Source organism: Phalacrocorax carbo, chromosome 1 (genome assembly GCF_963921805.1).
Source record: "Phalacrocorax carbo chromosome 1, bPhaCar2.1, whole genome shotgun sequence".
Classification (NCBI taxonomy): Eukaryota; Metazoa; Chordata; class Aves; order Suliformes; family Phalacrocoracidae; genus Phalacrocorax; species Phalacrocorax carbo.
Genome location: NC_087513.1, coordinates 145,813,858 through 145,840,690, shown reverse-complemented (window position 1 = coordinate 145,840,690; position 26,833 = coordinate 145,813,858). Strand labels below are relative to the sequence as shown.

The 26,833-nt window shown below is 39.2% G+C and overlaps 1 protein-coding gene across 15 annotated transcripts in view; it reads left to right on the top strand.

Annotated features, from left to right (window-relative positions):
- INPP4A (inositol polyphosphate-4-phosphatase type I A) overlaps positions 1-26,833 on the top strand; it is a 130,022-nt gene that overhangs the window by 55,109 nt on the left and 48,080 nt on the right. For 13 of the 15 annotated variants that reach the window (XM_064438627.1, XM_064438621.1, XM_064438611.1 and 10 more), the window contains 5 exons: positions 20,780-20,842; positions 23,120-23,338; positions 24,177-24,221; positions 25,678-25,796; positions 25,912-26,028. In XM_064438627.1, coding sequence (XP_064294697.1) covers positions 23,233-23,338; positions 24,177-24,221; positions 25,678-25,796; positions 25,912-26,028 — 387 coding nt within the window. In that variant the 5' untranslated portion in view covers positions 20,780-20,842; positions 23,120-23,232. Of the gene's footprint in view, positions 1-20,779; positions 20,858-22,781; positions 22,916-23,119; positions 23,339-24,176; positions 24,222-25,677; positions 25,797-25,911; positions 26,029-26,833 lie in introns of those variants that run through there. The other 2 variants (XM_064438565.1, XM_064438585.1) reach the window with 2 other exon arrangements.

The window sequence follows — 26,833 nt, the reverse complement described above, 5'->3', positions numbered from 1 at the left end:
TCTCCATCCAGTTCAGGGCTGCTTCTTGCTGAAGAAATGGAAAAAGAGTTGCCTGTCTTTCCCCAGACAGCTGTGTCTTCTCCCCTGTGGTCTATCTCCACGCTTTTAAAGAAATCCATAACAATAGAGGGAAAACCCAGCATTTGGGGCTCCCCTACAAGGACAGCATATCATCCTAATTAGGTGTTTCTCAAAAATGGCCCCGGCTGTGCAGTCAACTCCATACAGGCAGATCCCAGTATTCATTTGAAGCTTTGTATTAGATGAGATCTGCAGAGAAAAGAGGGAAGAAATAAAAGAGAATGCCACCCACTTCTGTTTGCCTGCTTGCTTGTTATTTTGGTGGGTATTTTCTTTCAACTGATCTAGATTTAGTGGCTTCTTCATTAAAAGTCAAACTCATTGTTACATATGTAAAGCTTTTTTTGATTGAGGCTCCTTAATGTGTGTGTATAAAACAGAGTTTATCTCCAGTGGCACCCTTTTTAAGTAGCAGCCCCTGCTTTCTCTTAGTCAGTTCTCTGGGTGACATCTCCAGAAAACATGCCCTGCTAAAGCACATACTCCTATAGGTGATGGATAAACTGTGTGAGTGACCGACTAAGGAGAGGAAATTGTTATTAGCACAGCAAGCAGCTTTATGAGTGTTGTTAGTTTTACTGCAAGTTTACTCTCTGCTTTTACAGTTTGTTTTATAACAAAAACTGGCATTTGCTACTTTGTTCTTTCCCCTCTTGTTTTTCCCTTTTGCCAGTTTGTAAAGTATATTAAAATGCAGACCAGGCCGCATGTGAATGCATGGCTGTGTTAAATGTGCAGTGATCCTGCTTCTTAGACCATCATATTCACCATTCTCTTGTTAGGGCTAGATCAATTGTGTGCACCATGCCAAATTGGTATGTGTAATGGCAGTAACTACATGTGCAGTTATCGTGTAATGTGAGGCACTTGGCCTTTCAGTAACATTCTATATTACATTAGGTATTTTTCTGATTCTGTTGATTCTAGTCTGCAGAGTTAACCATGCAGTCTGCAGTGAAGAAAGAGATGAAGGACCAAGTCTCTTAAATGAAGGTATAATCAGATTGAGTAGAGCCTAAATGCAGGGAGAGGCACAGAAAGAAGGGTAAGAGGACGTGATGATACGTAGCTAATGAGAACAGCTGTAGAGAGCACAGAGCCAGGGAGAGGCAGCAGCAGAATTTCAGATGTTTTAAGTGTCTGGAGACAGCAAAGACCTGTGGCTTATTACTTTGCTTCTTTACTATGATGAATTCTGTCTCTTTTTACAAGTATTTACCCTACATTATGTTTTGCACAACCACAAATAGAAATTAAGTGTTTTCTGGAATTAAATGCTGTTCTTACACCAAGGCATTTAAAGTGTTTGGAGCATTATCCTGTCCAAGCTTACATTCAGTTCAATAACATATTCATTTTACTCCTGTGTTTGCATTTTAATTATAAAGCTGTTACAGTGTTTAAATTACAAAATGCCCAGCACCTAGTTGTTATTAATAATCTCAGCATTATCCTTGGGAGATATATAGATGAACTACCACAGATTCATTAGGAAGATTTCAGGAATAATTGTTTCACTAAAACATACTGAGAGGATTAACACTTAATCCAAACCATCTACATCGGCCCTCAAGATTAGCTGCCTACCTTTCTACTTTCATTCTTGGAAACTTTGCATATGAATCATTTCCTACTTCCAGTGGTATTTTCCATATAGCTAGGAAAATAAGATAGAAGTGACCCTGTGGGTCCTCAAGTCCAGACCTCCATATGTCAAAAGGTCTGACTGTGCAGTACAAATGCTTGCCAACTCTCGGTTTGGCCTCTAAGGCTAGGTGGAATACAATAGCTTGAAGCACTGTAATGAAAGGCAAAAGTCTGCCTCAATAGTATGCCACAGACCGGGGCATGGCTAGCATGCTAGTCTCTGCAGAATAAATAGCAGAAAGGCTCCTAGTAATCTTTAGATTTGATGCATGATTTTTCATAACTTTTGTGAGGGCAAGGCAGATAGGCTTTAAACACCTGAGGTCAAATTTTCAAATACGTACCTTTAATCTCAACTCAGTCATCTCAGGTCTCCCAGGAAGTCAGGTCAGTCTTAAAGTCTACATCAGGAGAAATCTTAACTTGTCTGTTCTTTTCTGCTCATAGTTAGGCATGTGCTCATGTGCTGTCCCTAAGCTGAGTTGCCTTGCTGAACCAGAGTTTGAGGTGCCCAAAAGTGTTAATATAAGCAGAGCCCAAGTAGAAGTTTTTAGCTATGATATTCAGAAGGAATCTTAATTGGCTGCCTGTTTTGAACATTGTATGACATGTACAGACAGCTACAAACCTGCTTCTAAAGCACCAGGATGCACAACTCACACTTCTACTGTTTGAAGAATGAATCAATAAGTGGGTGTCTTAAAATTCAGGCCCAATTTGTCTGAAGGAGGCAACATACACAAATATCACCTTTTAACAAGATGATGGCTTTCAGCTCAAGGCATAGAAATGCCAATTTGGGACCAAAAAAAAAAAAAAGAGCTTAAAATTGCAGACTAAGGGAATGTTTTATGTGCTCTTAAGGTATTTTTTTGCAAATTTTTTGCATGTGTATGGCAAGCAGATAGAGGTACGAAAGTGCTAAAACAACAAGAAAAGGAAAAGAGACAAAAGGTTCTTGCATCCTATTGAACAGTTTTCTTGACTGGGTAATGTATTTATCCTTTCAAAAAGCCTTTACATTTTATCAAGAAAATCATACCTCAGCACAAAAACTTTTGCAGACGTAGCATGCCAACATGTAGTGACCCAACAACTCGGAAAGTCTGCATGAACATATTCAGCAGTTTGTGAATAGAAGAAATTGTACTGAATGGTGGGAATTTAAGGTACTGTGCAGCTCTTGAAGCTTGGGTAACGCAGAGCCCAGAAGCACCTCAGATTTGCCCTGGGATTTCCCATATCAAGTTAAACAAGGGCCTAGCTATATCTTGCTGTATATCTTCTGATTTTGGGCTGTCTGGAGCTTTCAGGAAGTCTTAGGTATTTTACTCATCATTTCACATAGCTTTTTGTAATCTCAGAAGCAGCATCCAGGTTTTGCATCTCTCATATTTTAAAAGCAGAGTTTCTGGCTGTCAGAGTGACTTTTTAAGTTGCTTTATAGGTAATTCCCAAATTGGGAATTTCTTAAAGGTACCTTTTTTTATGTGTGATTAAAATATAGATCTGTTACTAAGATTTTTTTTACAGGATTTTTATTACTTGATACTATTGAACATTGTGTATATCTCTAAGGAAATGGAAAATGTGATCTAGGCAACTTCAGGCTTGTTAATTTGACCTTAATAGCCTTAGAAAATTTTTTTAAGGAATTAATAATTAAAGACACAGGAGTTGAGTGGAAGCAGGATGAAACACGATCTATTTTGCCAAGACAAGTCATGTCAGACTGACCTAGTATCTTTTTTTAATAAGAAAGTAGGTTTCTAGAAAAAGGAAAAAAGTGCTGTATCTGGTCTCTCTGGATTCTACTGAACCATTTAACATGGTGCTGATCCAAAATTACTGTTCAAGGTGGAGGAGGATTAGGTTAGTGTAAAACCAGTGAACTCAGGCAAAGAACTGGCACAAGAGGAGACAACAGGAGGTAGATACGTGAGACGAATTATTCTGTGGGAGTTGACTTGTTTAGTTTTCTTGAGATTTTTTGGTTTTGGTTTGGGTTTTGTTTTTTATTATTTTGTTGTCGTATTGAAAGCAGGCTGTTGATACTTACTGATGGGAGGAGGACATTAATTTCCTGCATGTGGTTTTAGATGGAATGACTATACAGTTACGTTTACAATTAGGTAATACTAAAGGGATGGAATTCAACACAGCAACGTGTCAGGCCACACACTGGCAGGAACTTACTGAGTTTAACCTTGATGTCAAAATTAGCTGTCTAAGCTCTTATATAATCAGTGGAAAGAGGCAGATTTTTAATTAGGCGCTGGACTCCTGCCTTTCTTGACTGTTAGAGCCTAGGCACCTGACTCTGGCATCTGTGCTGAATGCCTTAAATTGGATGGTGCTGCAGCCTCAGCGTAGGAAGTAATGCAACAACTTTTCATATGAACAGGGAGTTGAACAGTGGAAGACTTCGAAGGAGAAAGGCCTATGTGAGGGTGAGTGGCTTCAAGTTTGTCTCCAGTCTGTCTATTTGATACCATCATGAAAATGATGGATGGGATCCAGGGAAGTGTCAGGAGAGGTATTTCTCATGGAGGGAGAGCCCCTCAGCTGGGTGCATCTGGGCAAGGATCTGGAATAAGTGTGCAACACTTCTTGCAACACCCAGGAAACTTCAGTTCAGTAATAGATGCAGAGAAGAGCTACAGGGATGATCAAAGGAATGATGTTACAAGAGCAGTCTGAAGCAGCTCTGTTGGATATGTCAGGAAGACTAGCAAAACGGGAAATGTAATTGGTGCAGCTATGCCGCCGGAGTCGTGGGGAGCTTTGGAATATGGCTGATATCAGCTAGGTGATAGCTAACAAGCAGGATGTCTGTTGTCCATCAGAGAACTAATGCAAATCCATGTGTAACAGGGTGGTATTGTGGGAAGGTTATAATACAGAAACAGAAGTGTCCAGACATATGATTTAAAGATAACATGGACTGAATAAATGCACTTTTTAGTGATTGAAGTTTCTGTGTGTGTACCTAGCATATGGATAAAATATTTAACACGCATAGATATGCATAGTGATAATCCCATAATATATGACAGTAGTCAGTAGGAGAATGCTCGATGTATGTTTAAGGAAGAGCTTAAAGATTTATCAAGGGCAATAATTGCTTGGATTCTTTGGACTTAGGCTGTTTGGCAGCTTGTGCTTTTTGATCCACTCCTATGCAGTGTGATACTTACCATCTACTGTATTGCCTTACAGTTTCCCTGCACTGCACTGGGAAAGCTGTGTGATAAATCAGGCATCAAGTGAATTTGTAGGTCTGGCCAAAGGTGTGTTACATTTAGCCTGTGACAAAGATAGGTTTAGAAGCAGACTGCTGGGCAGCAAACTCATGACTAGGGATAGAAAAGCTTGCTCTAAAGTGAAAATTGTGGTTGAAGATCCCTGATGTGCCTGTAGTGACAAATGATGGGTGCAGTACTTAGAGTCAGTGACAGCCCCTGCCCAGATATCTCCTTAGTTTGACAAATGTTTAAACTTGTAACTGTATGTTGGTGAAGAACTGTCCTTTGCCTAGATGCTGGTTTGTCCCAGCACCAGGTGCAAAAAGGAACTGAATTCCTTGAGCAAGGGTGAGTAATGTGCTTTCTGCTCTGCCACAAATCCTGAGTTGCTCTAAGTGGCTTTATCCGCTATGAAGACATTGGTCAGGTCATTCTTTAGCAAAATTCTCCATAAAATAACAGGAGGAAAACACCACAGCAAGAAACCTTTTTAATGTACTTCTGGCAAAGCTATGTTTAGTTCTCTAGTTGTTTGTTTGTTAATAAGTGCTTAGCCTGTGTTTCTGAGGTTTTTAAGTGCCTAGAAGAATATCAAGAGAGAATAGTAAGGCTCCTTGCTTCCTAATGGATTATTACATAGTGGTACTAAGCCGTTATTGTACTGTGGTAAAAACAATTGTGTGGTGATCTCACAGTCCTTACTTGGAAGACTGCACAGTAAAGAAAAAGCACTGTTTATGGACTGAATTGTCAATAGGAAGGGGGGTGTTCTGTTGAAAGCACAGTGCTTGGAATGGCAGTCTGAGAGGATGGATGGCAAGGAGGGAGGACTGAAAAGATAAGAGTGAAAAAGTGTGAGTGCTTTTTCAGGTTTATTAGAGTCATGATCAACTCCCTTAGATTTAGAATCTGTCGCAGTTTAGGTTTGGCCTTTTTTCTATATTCTAGGTTTTATTTAGCTCCAAGTCATGTTCTTCTGGCTAGCAAACCGGGGGGTTAATTTTAAAATCTGTCTAAGCCTCTTCCTGAGAGACAACGCTTGGAGCATCTCAGGGCCTGCATGGCTGTCACTTATAAGGATGCCCAGAGAAATTGGAAGAATGTCACTTGAAGAGGTTTCTGGAGGAGAAAAGATAATCAGGTCTGAGGGACTCCCACCTCTTCAGTTTCAGGAAAAGGCATCTCACGCTTCTCTTGAGGAAAAAAAAAGAAATAGAGGAATTTCTGTCAAACCTTTCCTTCCTATCACAATTCTTTGGGGGGAGTAGGAGGGATGAGGATGGATGAAATAAGCACAAATGAAGAGACAAACAAGAGTATTGTCAGGTTTGCAGTACTTCCCTGGTCTGCCAAAGAACTGTTGTAGATCATTATTAAACATGAGATGTTGGAATGCAAATTTAATCCTGTTTCATAGTCTCTTAAGATAGCTGTTTAAAAGTCAAAGAATTGCCTTTTGAAGGTTCTTATCCCTCTCTACTCAGTTCTAACAAGCTGCCTATTTTGCTTAACTTCAGTACAGTTCAGTGAAGTGAATCCCATCCAAAGACTATACACCTTCCTTAACCTTTTCACAGCATGGTGTTTAGTCAAGGTAAATACTATCCTCATGGTTTGTTCATGCAGATTCTTAAACAGTAATGAAAAATGAAATATTTTTAATACAATTAAAAAGGGTCTGTGTGAACTGTATTTCTGCCGAACTGTATGCAGTACAAGAGAGGAGTTTGTTCCAACTTACTTGGATCTTTCTGTCATGATACTTTTAACAGTATGTTTTCTGTTCAGATAGATTATATGCTATAAAAACTAAAAATAAAATGTTCCAAGGAATTTTGGGGGTTTGTAGGCAAGCATGACTGAGTTAATATTAATTTCTTCCTCAAATATGTTTATGCTAATTTTGCTTTGAAACAAAAATACATCCATTTGGGAATATTTATGTTCAAGATTGTTCTGTAATTTCCATATTAAAAAAAAAAATAAATCTTAGTTCAGCTCCTGATAGGCGTTAACCCCAGAAATGCCTAGAACACAAAGATAGTCTAAAAGATGTATTGTGGCTCAGGCCCTTACTCTCCTTGAAAACATTTAAAAATTAAGCTGTCTGAAATTGTACTTTATTGTTGACTTTTAGCCTGGGTTAACATGAGCAAGCAAAGAAAAAAATTTAAAAAGTGCTGCTTAGCTGTTAACACAGAGTTATTTTGAGTGGCACATTTTAACATTGATCTGGTGTTTCTGACAAGAGGCACTTTCACTGTGGTTGTGCACGTTCGCGTTGGTGGCTTTCCTTTAGGAGAATCTGCTGTGATTTGTGATAAGGTGATTTTTGGAGCTGTCCCAGGCAGCTGCCAAATATTCTCAAACATTCGAAGTGGAGGTGTAGAGAAAAACTTGTTTTTCTCTTGTGTGGTTGTGTGGAGGAAACTCCAGCTATGTAACCCTACAGATCTGGTATAATGTCCTGGAAACATCTTGGATAGTGGGGTTTTCATCACTTTGGTTGGGAGCTTCATTCCATAAGCTTTGAGATCTCCACCTTGAGATTTTTTTTTTTCATTTGTTTTTTATTCAGCTGGCAGTCTCATCTTTGTTAATTCCACCCCATAAGGTGAGCCCGGCTCCATTTAAAAAACATGCCTGTTAATACAGATAGGTACCTTAGTCTTCAGTGAAGACTGTTAGGACTAGATGAGCAAGGCCTGACTTCAGAATCTGAACCTGTTTGAGCTAAGTCACCAGCTGTTATTTTAATGGGTGGTGGGAGGGAAGGGAGCCAGTGTGAGCTACTTTTCTTTGGTTTTCCTTTTTTAAAGGTCATCATTGTGCTTTGAGGTGTGGGGTAAAGTTCTTGTCTTCAGTCTAGAGAGGGGAAAATTTTCTCTAGCTAAACTGCCACAGAAACTAAAGGAAAACACTCCTGAAGTATTTTCAACACCTTTATTCCCTAAGTAACTGGGATTCCCTGTATTCTGTTTCTTTTAATGCATGAGTTAATACAGGAACTGTGTGGTTTTCTGTGAAGAAGATTAATAACCTTTAGGAAAGGAAAAAAATTAACACCTTCCTTACAGAAATAAAGTAACAGTTTTAGGAAAGAAGACTGGTAAAAACCAAGTTGAAAGCATGCCAGATTAGTGATTGGAATATCATGGTAATAACCTATCGTTAATGGGAATACAGAAAAGATTATAAACAATCAGACACCATTCTGTTTGGCTCAGTACAATATTGTGCAGCAAAAAACAATTTTTAATGTAATCCGCCTTCTATCCATGGTTGCTGGGAGAGGAGTTTCATGTTTTCTAATTTCATGTGTATATGTGTGTGTGTGTATGCATATATATATATAATAGTTTAATTTGGTTCTCCGGCATTTTTTGTGATGTTTTTTGAACATTGTAGCAGAAGGCCTATGAGCATTTTCGTATGCGAGTCCACAAATGTGTAAACTTGGCATAGAATTGCAGTTATTTATCAATAGAAGTGTTTTTCATGTTTTCCTTGTTAGTGAAAAAAAATGTTATTGCCGCCTTTGTTTGTTATTTTCTTATAGTTCATAGGCTACATAAATAGGAACTAAGTAAAAAGAGAAATTTGAGTTTTGGGGATTTTCTAATCTCTTGAACAATAAGGTAGGAGATAATACAGAATTCTAGGTCAATTCTAGGCCAACTGATGCAGTCTCAAACAGGTGAGTTATTTGCTTGTGCAAGGGTGAGTTCTTTAACAGTATACTTAAATGGCTGTTGAAGATAAATTCTGAAAAAATGTCTTTTGTAAACATTTCAGACGTGTAGCACTCAGTAACAGGTTGAAAGGTAGCATTTAATTTCTGAATTACAAACTTTAATATTTTTGGCTTATTTCTCTATGAATCAGATTTTAAATCCATATACTATAACAGGAAGAAAAACCTTTTCTACGTTGGATTTATAAGTACGACAAATCAGCTTTGTTTTGTATGGTGCCTGTTGGTGCATTTTATCCTCAGACAAAGAACGGGTTATATGTGTTAACCCGTTTGCTTTGATGGGTTAGTTAGTACTTATAAAGTCAAGTAACGCTGCCACACAGTCTTTTATTTCTTTGAGAAGGGAAGTTGGGAGAGCAATGCTTTTAGATAGTATTTGATGCGGAAGGAGGAAAGGTGGAAAAAAAAAGTTCTTGAGGACTGATTTTTCAAGAAGGCACCGCTGGGAGCAAAAGTCACTCAGGGAGCAGCGGTTATGGATCCCTGTGGACAAAACAGCCACCCAGAGCATTGGAAATGAGTGTATTTTACCATATATGTTTGTTGAGATTTATTCAACTTTATGGAAGAATGCACTTGTTGGTACTCCAGATTGTTTGTAATTGAGAGCTTGGATGTCTTACTATTCAGTAAAGGGAAGAGGCAAGCACAGACAAAAAAAAAAAAATTATCATGGTTTTTATTCAAGTCTTAAAGTAAACGTAACTTGTAACTTTTCCGGCACAGTTCCAGTCATCTGGAGCTGCTCTTCTGGGTCTTGTTTAAAAACTCTCCCTTTTCGCCTTCCCCAGGAGTACCAAAAAGTACTTGGTATCCATTAAAAACATCTTCATTAGACTAGACAAAAATCACTATGCTAAATAGGAGCCTCACAGAATAGGGAAGATCCCTTCTATGACCAGGTATATCCGTCACTAGAGAGACTGCACTAGCATATTGTAACTTAATGTTTTGGTTTGAAATTATATAGTGCAAAAGGAGTAAGATATCTTCTGTCCTGAGGTTAGTTCCCATGTGAGTGATCAAAAACGAAAATCTGAACATGAGCGCTGAAAAGATTGCGGTTGTAAAGGCGCCTGAAAACCAGACACAGCAAGTACAGCATGGTCATAGCTTTCCCAGAACTGAGAAGAAAGTCATAGTATATTTTAGAGTGTTGACTCCTTCACTCTGATTTGTAATCTTGGCAGATTAAAGGGTCCTTTTATAATACAACAGATCACATTAGGAAAGTCCATTTAGATAAGTGTTTGCAAACTCTGTTCTCACTTATCCAGGCATGACCTGGGGATGTCACTGGGGAGGAAAATAGAATATGTTTAAACACTAGTTATTTGAATGCCATTGTGTTCCACTCCCAGGCAATGTAATTTTATCTACAGTTGTAAAAGACAAAGATAGCTGCAGTTGCATTACATTTGCTTTTATGCCGGTTTAACTGCAAGTAAAACTCTCCTTTTGTGTAGTGGTCATATTTTAAAATTGGAATTGTTAATAAATATGTTAACTCTTGCATCTTCTACCTGACTGTACAGTCAAATTTCTATACCTTCTCACCCCCTCTGGATCTCCGAAAACACTCATCCATTTGTAAGGTTGGAGTTTACAGTACCAGTCACTGAATTAGCCAAACTACTTGTGGTGTTTAGGCCATAGAAAAACTTGTACAGCGAAAATGTAGAGAACAGTATTTTTCAACAGTGTTCGAAAGGCTGTTTCGACAGCCACAGTGACAGTGGCTTTCACAGTCATTATTGTGAACGGAAGTGGCACACCAGAGGTTGTCTAGCACTCAGATAATTTCACAGCCAAGATAAGGATGCGATTTGGTAGCTTGTTGCACCTGGAGTTCTCTTTAAAATCTGGGTCTGTACTACCACAGAGCCATCCCTCAGATACCTAGCCACAAAGCTGTTCAGAATGGAAAAGTTAACAAAGTGCTTGTTGAATGCATGATAATACCACTGTTTCTGCATCATCTTTTAGTAGTGCGAACTTTCATAGGGATTTGACACTGTTGCTGCTTCAGTATTCAAAGATCCACAGGGCTTGGGTTGGGTTCTACTCTCCTGCATTTCAGCCAGTGGTCCTTGGCGCCATTCCTTCTAGGTAATACCAGACTCTAATTTTTCTTTAACTCACTTTTTTGGGGGTTAGCAAATTGCTTGTTTGGTTTTTTTGGTCATTGTATACCTCATAAAGAACTACTTGCCCTGTGGGGTTTCAGTTAGTTTGTTTTTATTTTCTGTGTTGAAAAAGATTGATTATTTTTTTTTCCCCTAATTGGATAAAGAAGTTATTAATAGACTTTCCCTTTTCAGAACTGGAAAATGCCCAGAAAGGCTTTTGCTCACACTTTCCAAATACAAATTTACTTCTGAGACCAAACATGGAAAAATTTAGAAAGTTAGGTGAATATTTTGTGTAGTTCTGAGCAGATGGAAACAATGTAAAATGAAAAAAAACACAAAAATTATTCTTGACAATCATAGCTGATTGGTTCTTACAATGTTTAAGTCAGTGGTTTTAAATTGTCCATGAACTATGTAAGTAAGTTGGTGGGAAGTGAGTCGGGAAAACAAGCCTATGATCAGTAGCTTTAAATTAGGTGGTACCAAAGGGTTCTTCTGGAAAATTTTCAGGGAGTTTTCAAATTAGAAAAGATTAAAAGCTATTGATATAAGAGTTTAATGATGTCCCATTTAATCTGTTGTAGTTATAGCTTGTTTCACTTCAAACAGTTAAAATGTTTAGGTTTGACATTTACTGTTTTAAAATAATTATTTGACAAAGATGCATTGCGCTGATGTCTGTGATTCACAGTGATATCACTGTGGGCAGACGATCATTTTATGTCTTCAGTGGAAGCAAGTAGATCGTGCTTGGAGCATAGATATTATCCCAGTGATGACAAACTGTCCTGGCAATGTTTTGTCTAGCTCTTACTCTTGCATCTTTAATCTGTAAAAATTCTCTAAATGAAGCTGTAGAGATGAGATCTGCATGACCTTAAAAAGTTGGAAACAATAAAACTAGTGCTCCCAACTGTTCAAAAATTTCTCTCCTAAAACATAGGATGACAACAGCATCTGCTGGTACAAGTAAACAGAGAATAATGGCACTAAATTCCACATCTGTGCCATTACGTGCAAAATCTTTTTTATTGGCAAAGATGAAACACACCTTATATCTAAAGGCAAGAGGTTGTTGTTGTAAAAACTACAATTAAAGTCTTTACAGTCTAATCCAGGAATCCTTACTTGTTCAGATCTCATTATTAACAGGAAAAGAAAGAATGCTGCTTCTATACAGGGGAAAGACTCAGGAAATAACAATACGGTTAAAAATCACTGAACACACAAAGTGTCTACCTCTTTATCCTGCTGTAATGCTCACCCTTCGCCTGCTCCTCTGGGTCCTAAGGTGGTTTCATTCTGGCGGTGGTGATGTGGAGGTCTTTCAGCAGTTGTCAGCATCTAAATGACTTCAGATGCTGACAGGACGAATATGACGTTCACATTGATAGTTTCTTCTTCTTCACTGTAGGATCCACTTGGGGTCATTTTTATGTTTGCTAACAAGCTTTTAAACTTGGCTCTTTCTTCTTTGGTCTTCAGCTCCACATTACGTCCAAGTTTACTATATTGGGAACCTTACATACTTGTTAGATACTATTTCTTTGTTCTGTTTATTACCCCTAAAACCAGTTTTTTTCATTCTCAAGTCTGCAGTTCTTTAGGTGACCATGGGTGAGCTGTCTATAGCCACAGTGTCTCCAAGTGTCAATTTTGTACCCTATCTCTTTTTATCATATGCTTGTACTCCTCTCCTCGGCATCCTGTGTCTTCGCTTTGCAAGGCCTGTGCTATCATACCAGGCCTGTATTTTTCTACACTGCATCATTGTGTTACAGTTGCAAAATGATGGTGGTACCATGCAAAGATAAACAAAAGTAAAAACAAATTATCCACAGACATCTGGGCAGTTGGAAAAATTGTTGTTGCAACTAAACCGAGTTTAATTGCAGGCTAAAACAAAGTTGCAGGCAGGTCAAGGAAAGTTCAGACAGAGCAAGCCGGAAAAGCTGAAGTCCTGAGGGTTTGCAAGCCCTGGTACAAGGCTTATGGCCGGTCACTAGTGATGGCAATATAGTATTAACAGGGCTACAGGGTAACAGTGCTGCAAGGGCCATCAAGGAACTCTGGTAACACATTAGCTGTCATGTTACCACCAGCCGTTAAATACGGAGGTCTTGGCATGATGCCGAGCTCAGAAGGTTCCTAGGGTGCTTGTCAGCTGAATCTGAGAGTGAAAACCCGGAGGTGCCTCACAAAATACCAGTACTGCTCATTATACTGTTTTTCTCAGTCTCCAGCACTGCCTGCTCTCAGAGAGGACTCTAGGCTTGATTAGTCTTGTGCTCTGACCCAGTCTTTATATTCAACTTTTGGTCCCACCCTTTTGCCAGAAGGTACTGCCTCTCTAGCAGAGTCAGCAGATGTAGGAACGTGTGCCCGCACTGAGATGCAGTTCAGTACCTTAGTTTAACCTGTTGCTGAAAGTGGCTTTGATGAGATGGTGGACTATAAACTTGTGTGGCTGAAATGCAGGTACCTGTTCTCATCTGGGCCAGAAGAGCAAGGCAGGTATCTGTGGGCAGAAACATCATCTCTGCTGCTTTGCCTTGGAAGCTTGACTACCGAGGTAGGCAGTGTGCTTATGAATTTCTGAGAAGGTGTGGTGGGAGGCACCAGGAGTTAGCAGGAGAAGCTGCTGTCACTGTTGCTTGCCTTCAGCATGCAAAAAACGAGAGTCAAATATATCAGTCATGAGAGTGAGTTAGTAATGATCTTTAAGAAAGAAAAGTAATTTGGGATGCATATTTCACATTTTCAAGCTTTTCTGTATCCCTGCGAAATTTGCTTTTGAAAACAGCAAGATTCATATAAACTTGACCTGTAGTAATGCACCAGTTTCATAAGGCATGTCAGTGCTTGGAGAATTGACAAAACTCTGACATTTAAGTTCGTATTTTTGAGCAGTGAGCACTGCAAGGAGCTCAGCACTAATATTTGCCCTTTGTCCTTGCATAGCATTTATAACTTTTTGTGGTCATTGCTACCATCACTGCTGCAGTTGTTATTTTTTTAAATAAACTTCTGAAGCCCACTAAACTATGTCAGTTCTAAAGTTTGGTCAGTACTACTTCCTGAAAACCAGCCAGTAGGTTGTGGTTACAATTATTTGAAAATTGTTTTTAAAATCCCTGGACTCCAGAAATCCATGGCCATAGCCTATAGGTGTCTTAATTTTTCTCTGAATTTTAATCTGAAATGTTTATTATGTTTGGTTTGTTAGTAGATGAGAGCGAAAGAAAAGTATGTTATTATAGCAGTATATATATAAATATACATATTTATTTTTATTTGTGTTCATATGTTTGCTCATTTCACACATTAAATCAATCAGGGTAGAAATACCTTTAGTTACTCTTTCCAAAGTTTTGTCTTTTCTGTCTTAGAGCTAGCATGGTGATATCCTCTACAAGACATTTATTTGCTGTAATAGCTTAGTTGTTCAATCACACATCAACAGAGAATACAGTATTTCAGTAAAGTTGATAGTCAAAGCCGGGAAACCTCATGGAAATTTTCACAAGTAGAGGACAATTTTTGAAATATGATATTCTAATAGAAAGCTGCTGGTCTTACATGGGAGAATGATCTGTAATCAAATTCGTAGAAATATTTCGGTGATATTTGGTCTGATTTCCTCTTAAGGGGTCACTTCAAAGACACGCAAGCCACTTATGGTCTGTTTTTCTTTTTTGTAGGTCACATACTTTATTCCAGTTTTGTGTTACTGATTTAGGCCTTTTAAATTCAGCAATCAAATGTGGCAAGTTTCAATATATTCCAAATATTTTTCCAGTATGTTTTAAAATGACCCATGTCTGTCAATACATGTAATCTTACTCCCACTCTGCTACAAGTTAAGAATCGATTTAGTACATTATATTGTCAGGCCCTATTAGCAACAGTTCAGTTTATACTTGACACAGACTTAACATTTAGTCCGTGTTAAAAGTAGATAGGCAAACATTTTGGTTAGAAAATTTAATTATGTTCCTGGTAAAACTATAGCTTTCTATGAATTATTTCACTGGGCCTTGCTTACATCTTCATATTTCTTTTTTCCTACCTAAATTCTAGACTTACTGTCTGCTGCTGATAATTCTCATCAGCACAGTCACTAAACTGAAACTATTGCTGTCAGTGCTGAAGTGCAGAAATGCTGGTTTCTCTGAAGTTGCCATCTTAACCTGTTTTTTTCTGAAAAGCATCAGTAGTGTCCTTCCTTATGGTGTGCAGTGGGCGGTTGGGTGACCTTCTGACACCTCTGAAAAAATACTTTTTAATCTTTTCTGGCTTTGTTGAGAAATGAAATTGTGGCTTCATTTTCTGAGAGAGAGATGTCTGCAGCAGTTCCTTGCTTATAGCAGAAAAGCTTGAACAAGTTAGTGTATCTCAGACCCTGTCGCTTCATTTCTACTTCCCTTTCTCATTGGCCTTCACCAGAATACAGCTGCTGTAACCGCGTTGTGAAGGGCAGGGAGGATGTGTGTGTGTCCACATGTGTGCGTGTGGGAGGGAGGTACGGGATGCAGGGAGGAACTGGGACAGCACATCTGCATCCACCGACCCAGAGTGCAACTGCTGCACTGGGCAATGCAAACGCAGGGTAACGCAGTCCCTTTAGTCATTCCTGAGACTCCTCTTGCTCCTTCCCAGTGCTTGTGATCCTGAATAACTTTTGAATGCGTGAACATTGTTGAGTATATGAAGGTTGCATCTTGGTCAAGACCCACTCAGAAATAGGTTTATTTCTTCTTTCAGTGTCAATCTTGAGGCATAGCTAATGGCTGAGAGGTGATGAACAGTATCTTTTGCTTCACTTAGTCCTGAATCCTTCCAGTTCTTGAGAAGCAGCTCAGAAATCCATCCTTCCTCAAACCTACCAGCCCTATTCCCTTTTGGCTGTTGTCTCAGCTCACATCTGACTTTACCTGGCTGGTGGAGAACCCTGGGTGAAACTCCATGGTTTCTTCTCACAACTTGGGCAAGAAAGCAAACCAAATGTTGGGGTTCTTTGGCCCAGATCCTAGGAATGTGGACAGGGTTTTCTGGATGAGTTTGAAGTCTTTGACAGAGCCAACAAAATGGGGTCTCCATGCTGTCTAAATAGATTTTCAAGGACAATATTTTTAGAAACTGGTAAGACACTGAAGCAGTATTCAAATCCCCCCATTGTATCTTACCAGCTGATTTTACTGTTAACCCACAGGGTAGGATTGGCATGAAGGAGGATTTCTTTCACTGGGGCAGCTGTCCCACTGAGGCATTGAAATGGGAGTGGTGGTGGGAAGCGTAGACTGTTATTGGCCTGTGTGGAGTTGGATGCTTATGCTTCCACAATGCCAGCATCCTACCACTTGTTTACATGACTCCAGAAAGGAATCTAGGAAAGAGCCTTGCAGTCAGCATCTTGGCTCACAACAACCCTCTCTCCCATTGATCTAGAAAGATCAGGGTAAACAAACAAATCATTTTATTTTCCAGGAAGAAGAAATGAAATCAACACAAATGAATGAGATATTTGGAACAAAAAAAAAAAAAAGTTACTTCATTTGAAAAGGCATCCAGTATTGTGGCTATTAGGCATAGTCTTGGCATGCACTGTGTAAGAAAAAAAGATATATGGGTCAGAAATATAGGCACAAAACACAGTTCAGGAGTACAAAACAAATGTTGATGGAGAAATACGCATCAGCAGATATTTATTAGTAGCATAAGACTCCAGTTTTGCTATGCTGCCTAAATCCTGGTAATAACCTTTGTGGAATATTACTCCAACACTAACATTTATTTTAAATTTTCTAAATACTTGACACTGTTTCATTTTCTGAGTGAATTAGTTATGTCTTGTTGAAAACACATATGTTGAGGAAAGAATTCATGCGTTTCTGGTTTGTCCTCTAATGTTGCTATGTGTTTTTAATTTATATAAATGTTTCAAACAGTAAGCGTAGGAATCCCAGCAAGTCAGAGCAACACCATGTAAAAATGAAGAGTGTTTGGGAGATTTTTCCAGTGTGCCTAATGGAGCTTTCCTTCCCTGTGAGAAAATGTAGTGTAAGGAAAGTAAATGAATGGTTAGTCTGTGACCCTGGAGTGCAGACCTGTTGCACAGGTGAAGTTCATTGTAATCCAGTGGTTTTAGAGCAGAACGAGAGATCCCATCAAACACATAGAGGACAGAGGTAACTGCTGGTTGTTTTGACCAGAATACACTGGCTTTAACTAGTGCTATGTTAGTCTGTGAAGTGGATGAGTATTCTATTCAGATAGATCAGATAGTTACCTAGACTTTTTGTTGTAATCCGAGCTTGACCAAAACTTCTGATTACAGATCTAGTTTCAGTGCTTTTATCCCCTCTGTCTCCCATGGTCCCCCTCTCTCATTGCCTGTATGTTAGAGAATATTTTACTGCCATTCATCTGTAATCAACAGCAATATGAAATCTTTAGCAAATGTCTCACTCCGCCCTAGTGAGGCCACGTTTGGAGTACTGTGTCCAGTTCTGGGCCCCCCAGTTGAAGAAGGACAGGGAACTGCTCGAGCAAGTCCAGTGGAGAGCTACCAAGATGATCAGGGGGCTGGAGCATCTCCCTTATGAGGAAAGGCTGAGAGACCTGGGTTTGCTCAGCCTGGACAAGAGAAGACCAAGGGGGGTCTTATCAATGCTTATAAATACCTGAAGGGTGACTGTCAAGAGGATGGGGCCAGACTCTTTTCAGTGGTGCCCAATGACAGGCCAAGGGGCAATGGGCACAAGTTGGAACATGAGACAAAACTCCTTTCCTGTGAGGGTGCCAGCGCAGTGGCACAGGCTGCCCAGGGAGGGTGTGGAGTCTCCTTCCCTGGAGACATTCAAAACCTGCCTAGACACGTTCCTGTGCCCCCTGCTCTGGGTGTGCCTGCTCAAGCAGGGGGGTGGGACAAGATGATCTCCAGAGGTCCCTTCCAACTTGATTCTGTGATTCTGTGTGTCTGGTTCATCTCTGTTTCAGGTCAAAAACAGTTGGGGTTTTTCTTGTTTTTTCCTGCCTTTTTTTCCACTACCTCACCCTTTCCTGCAGCAGGAAGAGCTCAGAGAGGGGGTTAAAATCTTTGTTTTTCCCAGGTAGAGCAATACTGTTTCTGCATTCTGAGCATCATGGTTATGATGAAAGAAGGCTTTAGAAGAGGCAAGCTTTAGCAGGATGTCAAAAGGATCATTTAACTCAGAAATGTGTTTCCAGTCTAAACTCCTCAACAGAAAGTATGTCTCCTGTTCTCATGGGCTTTTCCATGTCTGTAAAGGTAGTGTGAGAACCTCAGATCATGAGGAGAAAAGTCATGACATGCACAAGAACCTTCACCATGATGTAACCAGCATGTTTGTTGTGAAAACGGTAAAGATTAATTTAGAGTAAAGACCATTTGTAAGCTGTTTCAGTTTCTGTTGGTAAAACAACGGAGGAGGCTGAGAGGGTTGGACTTCAAACTGCTCTGTAGCAAGACTCATTATTTACCATGGCATTACGCTATGCTCAACTTTATAAAAGATGTTCTGCAAAGTGAAACAGAGCTGTGCCTTTTTCTTTTTTAGTTGGCAAATGTGTGTGTTACAAATGCTAACTTCCACCTGTGGGTGTGGATATTTTGTGCTCTCAGAAGGAGAACCGAAGAAATAGAAGTGTTATGAAGACAAGTGAAATTAAAACAATATCTCAATAAGAATGCTAATTGTATTTTAGTTATGAATATAGACAAATAGTCTTAATTTGCACAAAGAAGTAAGTGGCCTAATTTGGAGTTTTGTATTAGAAGTACTTCAATATATCAAAGAGATAAATTTAGGTTTTTAGATTAACTGAATTTGCTGAAGTTCATAGCAGGTGAAGGATCAAGAAGGAAGTTTGTGACTTACAGATTTGTCTTTAAGTAAGTGGGAGAGGGTGGACAGGAAAGCAAAGAGAAAGCAAGCTTCTTTTTGCTGCTGAAATGGCCTTTTATCTAAATATCACTGAAAGGTTGCATTTGGGGATTTCCACGCTGCACAGATACATTAATTGTATCTTGCGGTAGGTTTGTTTGTTTTTTTCAAGAAGGGGACAGACCAAAGCTCTTTGGCAAAACAGTTGTGGAGGTAAGGCGGATGTTAGCTTGTAGTTGTACAAGCTAATCAGCAAGGGATTATTTTAAGGCCGAGATGACCATTATTTTTGCTTGAGATCTTGCAGGCAGTCAGAGTGAGACCGAATGTCTGAAAGCTTCAAGTCCACAGGATGTGGGGCCATGCATCTGAGCAGTGCTTTTGCTTCCCATGGCCAGCTGCCAGGACTGAAGGTAGCAGGCCAGAAGTGGTGTCTGATAAAGACCTTTTCTTCTGGTCATATGCTTTTGTGCTAATAAAGCACCAAATGGAAATGACCATTACTGGTATTGGGGGGTCAACAACAGCTTTCCGTACTTCTGTTGAAGCCACAGTTGAAAACTGGGGTTGCAGCAAAACTTCATGAAGTGCAAATCTGCTCATATTGCAGGCATCTACTGTCTGCAGTATTAGTAAGGACAAAGCCAAAGGCTATGTGTAGATGCATCGTGCCATTTTCGAGATGGGGTTTGCCTCGACATGAATTACATCAGCCTTTGGGATTGCTGCCTGCAGGAGTGGTACCAGTCTTTGGTACCATCTGAGGAAACTATCCAGTGTGTTAATACTACCTTTAATTTGGCAGGAATCCTACCTCCCTTGGTTTCTATCAAAAACATGACCATAAAGTTGTAATGACTGAAAATGTTGTAATTCAAGATAGTGATCAGAGCACCTGTCGTTTGGGTCTGTCAGGCTATGCAGTGAACAGAGGGAAGTCATCCCTGCCTGAGCTAGCACAACAGTGGGAGGGATCCAGTTTGCCCAGCTGCAGCATCAGGCCTAAGCTAGTCATTTAAATTCTTTCTATAATTAGAGAGAGAGAGGTACCTTCATGGGGTGATTCATCCCACCTACCCTGGAAAATGGTGACTCATTCTCTGGAAGTGCCTGTGTCTCACTATTGACTGTATAGAGAACCTAGGCAGTGAGTTGAGATCAGATACCTGCCTCCTATGCAGTTTAAGTGAGATAAAACCCTTTCCATAAGTGATAAGAGCTCAAACCTATGTTCTTAAGCAGTCTTGGGTAACTGGTAAGGGTTGGCAGTTAAATAAAAAAGCTCAGACTGGAATTCCCCATCTCTTTTATTGTAGTATGGCATACATGGGAGGTCTTAAAAGGCATATCCTGGTAATGCAAATGTACTTGAATGAGACAGTACCACTAGCTAATACAAACCTTCATTTAACCTGTATTAGATTAAAAATAATTCACTTTTCCTGCATGCTTATTACTAGCTGTTCATAGAAGTCTACCTTGCATAGTAATTTCACCCAATGGAAAAAGAGCTCTACATCCTGATCTTTTGAACTTCTGTGTTTCAACACAGGATCTTTTCTCCTGACAGTGGCAATTATAACTCCTCCAAACAGCAAAATTCTGAAAGTTTAACTATACAAAAGCAAGTGTAGTAACAAATGCTGTCTCATACTTATCATATACATTCATTTTTCTTAATAGCACCAAGTCATTTAGTAAACATGTTAACATATGTTTCTTAGAGCCATTCCACCCACTCACCAAATGCTGACCTGAAGTCAGTCCTTTTTAGCATAAGCTTATTTCTTTGTGCGCCTTCTCTGACCAGCTATTGCTATGACTAGTGCTGAGCGAGGTCTGGCAGAGCCTTTTCTATCTTCAGTAAACTTCAGTAAACTTGAATGTGAGAGTTAGTAATCAGAAGTTAAATTTACAGTTATATCTGAGAATGGTGCCTTCCCATTGTTTGTGATTTATGCTGTATAAAAAGATCGCTTATTTATGCTGATTATTTTGTTAATTTTTCAGATGTGGACTTAACTGATGTTATAATATGCAAAATCCCTCCACACATGAGGAAGAGAGACCTCTGTAAGTATGATCAGTGTAAGTAAATTAAAAATGTATCACTAAGTAAGAAATTAGTATTGCAATTTAAATGAATAGCGGAGAACTTAGCCTTTGAAAATTATTGCACTCAGTAACATTTAAATAGAAATAGTTTCAAAACAAAGAAAATACCTGACCCTATTTTAAGTTCTCAAGGATTGACCCTTTTTAAGAATGTCAGCAACCTCAGAAATTTTTAGCTGAAAAACAGCTGGACTCTTTCACCTAACTGTAGCTATGTGAACATGTTAGTTATTCTCTAATAAGGTATTTGTAGGATTTGGGGAAAGGGGCTATGGCATCCTGCCTAAATCTCTGCAAGCACATTCTGTAGGTATTCTGTTTCATTAGGCAGTTAGGTTTAATGGACTTACAAACCATTAAAAGTCACATTACATAAAGAACAAGCCAAGGAAAACCTATTGCTGAAAGAAGGGAAAAAGAGTTAGTAAAATGGAAAGACTTGGAAACTGGCAAAGAATTTTGGTGGCCATTTTATTTGACTAAATCTTAGGACATTCAGTTCTATTTGAGAAAGACTGGTGATTCACTAGCCACTCAACCACTTGTACAAAACCAACTGGACACAGTCCTGAGCAACTTGCTCTGGGTGACCCTGCTTTTGAGCAGGGGGGTTGGATTAGATGAACTCCAGAGATCCCTTCCAACCTCGACTATTCTGTGATCCCGTATGAACTGGAAAACTGCCTACCTTAATTTTGGCTGTCATAAATCTGATCTATAAGCAGAGTGTTGTTTTGTATGCTGTCACGGAGTTTCAAAGCTTTTGGGAATGGGACATTCAGAGCTCTCAGTTTCTGCTTCTTCCACTCGAGAATTTATTCTTTTCCTATTTGGAATTGGCTTATGACGTGTTGTACAAAACTGAGTCGAATCACTGAGGCAGATTATTAGTTCTGAGTAGCAATACACTGGCCCATCTGGTGGACACAGCCCAAATTTCTTCCTCCATAGAATGAGGTCCCCATTTAGAATCTCATTCCTAAGCTCATGTAGATGTCAAGGGTTATGTTCAATTCAGTTGTCTTAGATACTTAACTTGCATCTGAATTGTGGATGTCCAGCAAACCAGTGCTAGTTAAGAAGATGCTTGAGTTCCCTGTGGAGAGAGGGAGATTCTTTTGAAATCCTCCAGAGGGAGATGCTGACCAGTTAAGTTTAGAGACTTAAGTTAGACAGGTTGGATGTTCCTTTGGAAGCCTTCAGACACTTTTAAAATGCCTGTTTTAAAAAACAAGTGAAAACTAGGTGCTTTATTTAATTAGAATGCATCTTGCCCATTGTTAGGTCCCTCAGCCTAAGAAGAACTAGTCAGTGTATTGCTACCTTTCAGGTAGAGCAATACAGATTTTGCTCCTAATCTCATGTCCTAAATGAATGGAGTTTGTCATAATAGTATGAAACGAATACAAAAGTTCCATAACTGCAGTGCCAATATGGCTGACAGAAGGAAGATTCAAATTTATCAGCCAAACCAAAAGCACCACATTTAACAACATAACCAAATTTTCTATAGGCTGTGTGCTGCTTTCTTAGCATAACGTTTCACTTTATAGGCATCGTGAGGGGAAGAACAACTGTCATGGAAGTCTGCAGACCAATAAAGTGTAGGGTGAAGGAAAAGCACAGATGCTGCTGTGTGCCACATCAGCAGGCATCCCCTTTTGCTTTTTCTTTCTATCACCATCCCAGAATTTCATCCTTGCTCTGGCCCAGTAGGTTTTATTTATAGTTTTCAGTATCCTTTTCTCATGGCAGTAGAGCATGGAACGACACAGTGTGCTGACACTAACATTTCCTGCCCTTTTGTTCTGTGTTCTGCCGACCCATTGTCCCTTTGTCCTTATCCCTTGTCCTACCTCTGCAGGCAGAGGCCCCATCTGACGAATTTACTTGTGCTCCCCAGGGATTATGAAAACCAGGAAACTTCATTAAGGACGGTTTAATAACTTAGACAAAGGAGAAGAGCAGCTGGTCTGTTAACAAGTCTCTCTCAACCCCCATTCTCTGACAGAAGAGCCTTTCTTACACGTGGTACAGTCTTCAACAATTTGCAGTGAAACGCTACAGATGTACGGTTCATGCAAATTGAGTTGCTGTGCGTTGGGTCTGCCCTGAGCGTTTTATTTGAATGGCCTGAGGCAATTTTATGGCAGTAGGTTTGCTGCTGCTGAACAGAACGGTGGCTGATAGTGACCTAAAATTTTGGTGTATGTTCTTGCTCTCCTTATTGCTTAGAGTGGTAATGTTAGAGGAATAGCAATTGGAGACAACCTGCTGCACTCTGCTACTCTTGAAGGCAAACATCAGTAAAGCCAATCAGCAAGAAAAGAGGGGTTCTTCATGACAAAATGACAGCAAGAGAACACAGTCCCCGCCATGGTGCAAAATCCCGCACCGTGCAACGGGCCTCCACCATTGATGTCACCTCCGACATGCTAGGCCTTTCTCTAGCAGGTATGTGCCTTCATGCCAGCTATTGCTTGGTTGCTCGTTTCAGAATCTACCTTGTCCTAACTGTTTTTTTCTTTTAATTGCTAGAAGATTTTCATGTGTCTGGTTATCTGGAGGGAATGAGATAAGGCAATTATACTAAAAAAATAAAAAATCTCAAACTTACCATTTTTAAAATAGACAAAACATGAAAATTGGAGAAGGAAGGAAAAAATAAATTAAACTAGATTTTGTGTAGTTATGTTTATCAGTCAAAAATAAGCAACAGGGAGAGAAAAAAAAAAAGAATGTCAAGGTTGAGGAAGAGTCTTGGCAACCTCCTTGTATGACATTGTATAAAATTTTCAAGAGAGTTCAGGGAACTGAGAATTATCTCCCTCATCTTTTATGGTGAGTAAATTAGGATTGTAACCCCAGAGGCTTTATTTGATTAGTGAGAGAGACAGGTACTTTCAAACTTCTCCCTACTCACTGATCACAGAGGAGACGTATCTGATTTAATAATTTGGAGTTAATAGTGGCCCAGACACTAAGTGGCTTTAATCCTGTTGTTTTCTACTGAGATTTGGCATTTTATATTCCCATATTCCATATAATCTTGCATAGTCTTACATATTTTAACATGGTTTGTGAAATGAGGTCATCTCAGGTTTTTAAAATCATTTTTAGGTACCAATAATCAGCTAATAAATATTTTAAATATCAGTCATGGCTCGTTGAATTAAAAATATTTTTTTTTCTATAAAATTTAATTTCTTTCTCTGTAAGACTGCAACTTCAGGAGAGGATTCATGTGACAGTAATGATTGGCTAATCTTATGTTAATTTTTCTGATTTACAGGAAACATTCAGGATCCAGATGAGCCAATTTTAGAGTTCAGTTTAGGTAGGTTTTGTGATTTTTATGCTAATTTTGATGATAAATGCTATTGAGTATGTGTGCGGTTTTTTAACTGTTGATTTTGAAGTGCCTTTCATATAGTAAGAATTGAAACTCTGCTTTGATTTTTATGGAGATGTGGTACGGTTTTCTTACAGGCAGCCAGCAGTTTGATTTTGTGATCTTTTTAAAGGTCTGTAATTAAAACACCTGTCCTATAAAATTTTAAATGTTTACTATGTGAATGTTATTTTTAAATGTTTATTTTGTTTATGTGAAGATACAGTGAAACGATCTTCAGCCTCAGTACATCAGTAGTTCAGGTCTTCAAGCAAACTGAAGACTTGCTGGAAACACCATTTTAGGACAGAATATTTTCTAAGTGTTACCAACTATTACACATACCTTCTTTCCTGTGGTTTTTGCTGTCAAGTGATAATGTGAGATGCAGAAGTGACCTAATTCCTAGGATGGTTAAATTTGGACAAGAAGCTTGTGACCTCACTTGAAGAATAAGTGAAAAATACTTTCTTGGTGAAAATTCAGTCTACATTTTCAACTGCAACATGGCTTTCTTGGCTTAATAGTGGGCTGATGTTTGGAAGGTTATGCTCTTAACAGTATGTTTGAAATGAAAAATCAGAAAACTTTCTCAGATGTGTATAATTGTGTTATGAATAGTAATCTTAAGAACTCCTTGGAGCTGAATAAGGTACTTAACTACTTTCAGATAAATTAAAAATATCTAGAACTGCAAAGCTGTCTAGTGTACATTTGAACATTTTGCTTGCCCAGGTAGATTTTAGAATTAACTTTCTGCATCTAGCTGAAGCACAGTCAGACCATGCTGTACTTGCCTGTATCTAGATAGAATTTGGCTCTGAAGTTTAATGTAATTGTGTAGTCACTCACTGAAATTTTTGGTAGTTGTTTCCTACTCGCCATAGTCCCTTCCCAGCAGTTGAACTCAAAATCGCATTTTAGAGGAAATTACTGTCCTTTTACAATTACAAGCTAGTTGTCCTCATAGTATTGCTGCTTGATCAATGTTCAAGCACTTCTGTTGGTTTTTCATGGCAAAATGCTGTTTGGAAACGGGCTTAATGGAGTGTGACTTCAATCAAATGCAGCCATTCTCATAAGATTCCCAGAGGAAAACCCATGTATGTGCACTGTTCTAATGAGCTGAGCCGGGGGTGGATAGGCAGGTGTTAGAAGAGAACAAGTTTAAATTACAGCTCTACAGCTGGGAGCCAGGCTGATCTGATTGCACATTTACTGTTTGCATGCACAAAGGTGAGTGATGTCTGCCTTTATAGCGTGACTATATGAATATGAATATTAGGCCCTTCATGGCTTTATTGTTCAGGGTGTATAATATGCTTTTACAAAAATGTACAGTCTTACAGCAATACGAAAAAGATCCTAAATCTAATTTAATTTATCTATTGTGTACCTAAAGCTTGCAGTGAGCTGCTAACTCCATCACTAGATCGAAAACCAAATAGTTTTGTAGCAGTGAGCGTAACTACACCTCCTCAGGCGTTCTGGACGAAGCATGCGCAGACAGAAATTATTGAGGTAAGTCCTGAGGTACTCCTGGATTATATTTAAAATTGAAGGTAACGCAAGAAGCATTTCCTCCTGACAAATATCACCTTGCATTAATTCCTGCATTTTTTGCTTATGATTACAGGGAACAAGTAATCCTATCTTTCTAAGCAGCATTGCCTTTTTCCAAGACTCTCTTATCAATCAAATGACACAAATCAAACTCTCCGTGTACGACGTCAAAGATAGATCTCAGGGAACAGTAAGTTTTCTTTCTTCCTTTCTTCTGTTGCATCCCCAGCCAGTGTGGAGCAAGGAAATGAGAGGAGATAAAATTAGTAACTTTTGTGGAAGAAAGCAAAGGGGTAGCAGCATCTGTCCTAGAGAAAGAAACATGGGTAGGGGAAGGAGGGACAAATGCTGCAGGATGGACTCGGCACAGTGGGGAGCATTGCCAGTTTTCTCAAATAAGACTTATTAGCAGCAAGTCTGGGAGCCACTGATTTAAATTAAGAGGTTCTGTCACTTGTTCTTTTCTGTTGTGCACCTCTTTACTGAGCTAGATAACAAATGGGATCCAGTACCCCTAACTGAGGCCTCTAACTTGTGCTAAAACGTTGGGCCTATTATGAAACAGTCCTTGTAAACGCAGCTACCAAGTTCCGTGTGTAGTAGGCACAGTCTGGTGGAAGTTTTCCATAGGGAGCAATCATGTCTGTCTAAGTTTAGGAACTTTCCAAGTCTGTTTCGGGACCTTGGAAGTCTACTTCTCTTACTGCTTAAAATTTAGATGCAAGCTGGTGATGAAGTCAGGCAGATTAGATTTTACCAGAGGCTGCTACCAGCCTCTAAATCATGTTGTGTGAAATGGAAGAAAGAGAAAATAAAAAGTCCCCTGGAGTCCTGGTGGGTTATGTAGTGTTTTTGCGGAGGATCACAAATTGTAAGGTACAGCTTGCCATTAAAGATTTTTAATAGAAAATAATGGAAAAATAGTAATTCCAGTATCCAAAACTTAATTTAGTAAAAAATGGGCCCACACTAAAGCCACCTTTTTCTCAGCAAGT